The sequence below is a fragment of the Etheostoma cragini genome, chromosome 4, assembly GCF_013103735.1.
Source record: "Etheostoma cragini isolate CJK2018 chromosome 4, CSU_Ecrag_1.0, whole genome shotgun sequence".
NCBI lineage: Eukaryota > Metazoa > Chordata > Actinopteri > Perciformes > Percidae > Etheostoma > Etheostoma cragini.
Genome location: NC_048410.1, coordinates 557,223 through 560,566, shown reverse-complemented (window position 1 = coordinate 560,566; position 3,344 = coordinate 557,223). Strand labels below are relative to the sequence as shown.

The 3,344-nt window shown below is 46.2% G+C and overlaps 1 protein-coding gene across 1 annotated transcript in view; it reads right to left on the bottom strand.

Moving 5' to 3' along the window:
* LOC117943372 (DDB1- and CUL4-associated factor 1-like) overlaps positions 1 to 3,344 on the bottom strand; it is a 35,581-nt gene that overhangs the window by 7,426 nt on the left and 24,811 nt on the right. Inside the window, exons 11-12 of the mRNA XM_034869454.1 lie at positions 2,508 to 2,745; positions 991 to 1,675 (exon numbers count right to left, since the gene is read on the bottom strand). Of these exons, the coding sequence (XP_034725345.1) occupies positions 991 to 1,675; positions 2,508 to 2,745 (923 nt within the window). The remainder of the gene's footprint in view (positions 1 to 990; positions 1,676 to 2,507; positions 2,746 to 3,344) is intronic.

The following is a 3,344-nucleotide window of genomic DNA, read 5'->3' as shown; positions in this document are numbered from 1 at the left end:
AAAATGGCTGCAATGAAACAAAGAGTGAAAAATTTAAAGGGGTCTGAATACTTTCCGTACCCACTGTATATGTATGCAGGAATGCATGTATTTAAATCTTCTATTTTAATTTAATTTTTTGTTTTGTTCAAATAAACTATTAAAGTAACGGTTATGAGTTGATCCCGAGTCCGAGACAAGCTCCATGTGTCACTTTTTGAATGGAAAAACATTTGTTTATGATCCATTTTTAATCCTGTGGTTGTTGTGATGCAGGTGCGCCCCATTGCACTCAAGTTTCCTGACATTACGAAGAAAATTAAACATGCTGAATGGAAACTGTGCCTATTCATCAAGTAGATCCTTTTCAATTTCAATGCAAGCCTACTTTGGGCACTCTATACAGGAAAATCTAAAACAACTGTAGGACTGTAGGGCTGCAACTAAAGATTATTTTCATTAATCTGCTGATTTTTCTGGATTAGTTGTTTGTCAGAAAATTGTGAATCAGTGTTTCCCAGAAGTCCCAGAATGACGTCCTCAACTCAACGATATTCAGTTTACAGTCACAGAGGAGTGAAGAAACTAGAAAATATTCACATTTAACAAGCTAGAATCAGAGAATATTTCACTTTTTCATACAAAATGACTGAAATCGATTAAAAAATACTGGCCTATTCAATTCATAGTTGACAGCTAATCGAATCTTTGCAGCTCTATGGGCCTTGGATCTTTATTGGTATCATAGAACAAAACATTGTCAAAGTGTAAAAGGCAGACTAATGATTTTTAACTCGGTCTTTTCATTATTATTAAATAGTGCTAAATGCTCAACAGAGCCCAAGGCGACCCACAGTACACCCAACATTACGCTTTGACTACCCTAATCTTTACCTAACCTAACAACTGGAAGGATTGTCAAAGTTGCTGCAGAGGTTGTTGATCCAAGAAAGATTTTGGGTTTCATAAATAAATGATTGCAGACACACACACACACACACACACACACACCACTGACCTGTATGAAAGCTCCGTGGTCAGACTTCTGTTTCAGCGCTTTGAGTTTTTTCCCTGAGGTGCACGGGGCCGCGGGGCGTTCCCGCGTGAACAAAATCCGCCCGACCAGATGAGAGCCGTGAGCGGCGGGATGAGGGGGAGGAAGAGAGGGAGTAGAAGGAGTAGAAGGAGCCGGAGGGAGGAGGGGGGTGGACGAGGAGGAGCACGAGGGGTGAGGACCGGCGAGGGAACGAGAGGACGAGGGAGTGGAGGAGGACGCCGCGGCAGCCGAGGACGCTGGAGAGGATCCGACGTGGCCGCCGACACGAGCCGCCATCCCGCCGGCGGACCGGCAAGTCCTGGGAATCATCACGGCGGAGGATGGGGGGGGCGGGGTGACGCAGGAGGAGGAGTTGGGACAGAGGGACGTCACGGAGAGGTTGGCCTCTTTAACGAGTGTGTTGGCCGTGTCGTGGAGCCCTTTGGCCACCAGGTGGTTTCTGATCAGCATGAGGAGCTCCTTCTCGGGGAAGGTGATGCGTGATTGGGCGACCACGTTGGCCCTCTGCAGACGAGCCAATGAGACGTCGGTGCCCATGAGGAGAGGCTTGCCCGACACCCGCTCGGTCAGATCGGCGGCGTATCGGCAGAAACGCACGTGCTCGCTTCGTTTGTCCTGCAGCAGTGGCTCCTTCATCAGCTGGGGAGGTACACAGTACATAAAAAGTACATGAGTATTTGTGGGTAAAACTCCACAGTTATTACTTTGGTTTAGTTTATTTGCACAACCATGTTAAATACATGCAAAAAAATAAGAGCCAGACCAGAACAGAGGAACATCAAAATATATTAAGTTCTGATGAATAAAATCTATAAAAATACAAACTTAAGATATGAAACTTAAAGTCCTTGTACAAAGCGTCAAGTGTCCTCTAATGAACGGACTATGCAACGCCATCACTAACAGGGACGTTGTAGAGAGTCCTCTGGTGGACAGACTATGTAACACCATCACTAACAGGGACGTTGTAGAGCGTCCTCTGGTGGACAGACTATGCAACGCCATCACTAACAGGGACGTTGTAGAGCGTCCTCTGGTGGACAGACTATGTAACGCCATCACTAACAGAGACGTTGTAGAGCGTCCTCTGGTGGACAGACTACGCAACCCCATCACTAACAGAGACGTTGTAGAGCGTCCTCTGGTGGACAGACTATGTAACACCATCACTAACAGGGACGTTGTAGAGCGTCCTCTGGTGGACAGACTATGTAACACCATCACTAACAGGGACGTTGTAGAGCGTCCTCTGGTGGACAGACTACGCAACACCATCACTAACAGGGACGTTGTAGAGCGTCCTCTGGTGGACAGACTATGCAACGTCCTGCATAGCCTGACGTCCTATCCATTAACATGGAGGGGGCAGGATTTATGACCTGAGCACAAATATGCAAATTAACACATGACGTCATTTGCACCTAAGCCCTCTTAAAAAAAAACCAGGGCAAACCCTGGATGTTGTCCTCACCTGTTGAATGTGGCTGCTGGTGAAGAGCGGCAGTTTGCTGATGATTTGTCTGATGGCTGAGCTGCGAGAGAGTCCGACCAGAGCCTTGCAGGCCAGCGCCCGGATCAGGTCGGCGTCGGTGATGGGCATCTTCACCGACAGCAGGGACAGAAGCACCTGGGGGAGACAGACCGAGACGGGAGTGTGGGACGCTCCGTGACACCCCCCCATCTTATACAGTGGCTTGCAAAAGTATTCACTTGTCCACGTAATAACACACAAATAACACACGTAAATGTATTTAATTGGGATTTCATGTGATAGACCAACACAAAGTGGAGCATAAAACTGGAAGTGGACGGAAAATGAATTTTATTTTATTAGATAAGGATAAATCTAAAAAGTGTGAAGCGCAAAAGTAATGTAATGGAACATTACATTCAACCAATGATTTTCATATTAATTATTCATAATAAGATCTCCAATGCCTCTCAGAGTATGTGACTTCTGCATCTGTCCTCAGTGTGATGTCCTTGTGGGAGACGACAGAATTAGAGTGCGGATCGGGCCGGATTTTTGTGTCCGAGCCCGACCCGAGCCCAACACAGTTAAAATCGCATTTGTTTCTCATACTAATGACACATGTACGTTTGTTTGTGTGGAAAGCTTTTATTAACATCATATGTGGGGGGTTATGTCAGTAAATCTGAGTAAAATAAATACCTTGCTTAACCTGTATTGATAAGCCGCCCCAATAAGAGATGCGGTAACAAAAGAAATTTCAATGCCTTATCGCGCTGATGTGACCGAGCCCGACCCGAACCCGAGCATCCTTTCTAAAAATCTGTTCGAGCCCGG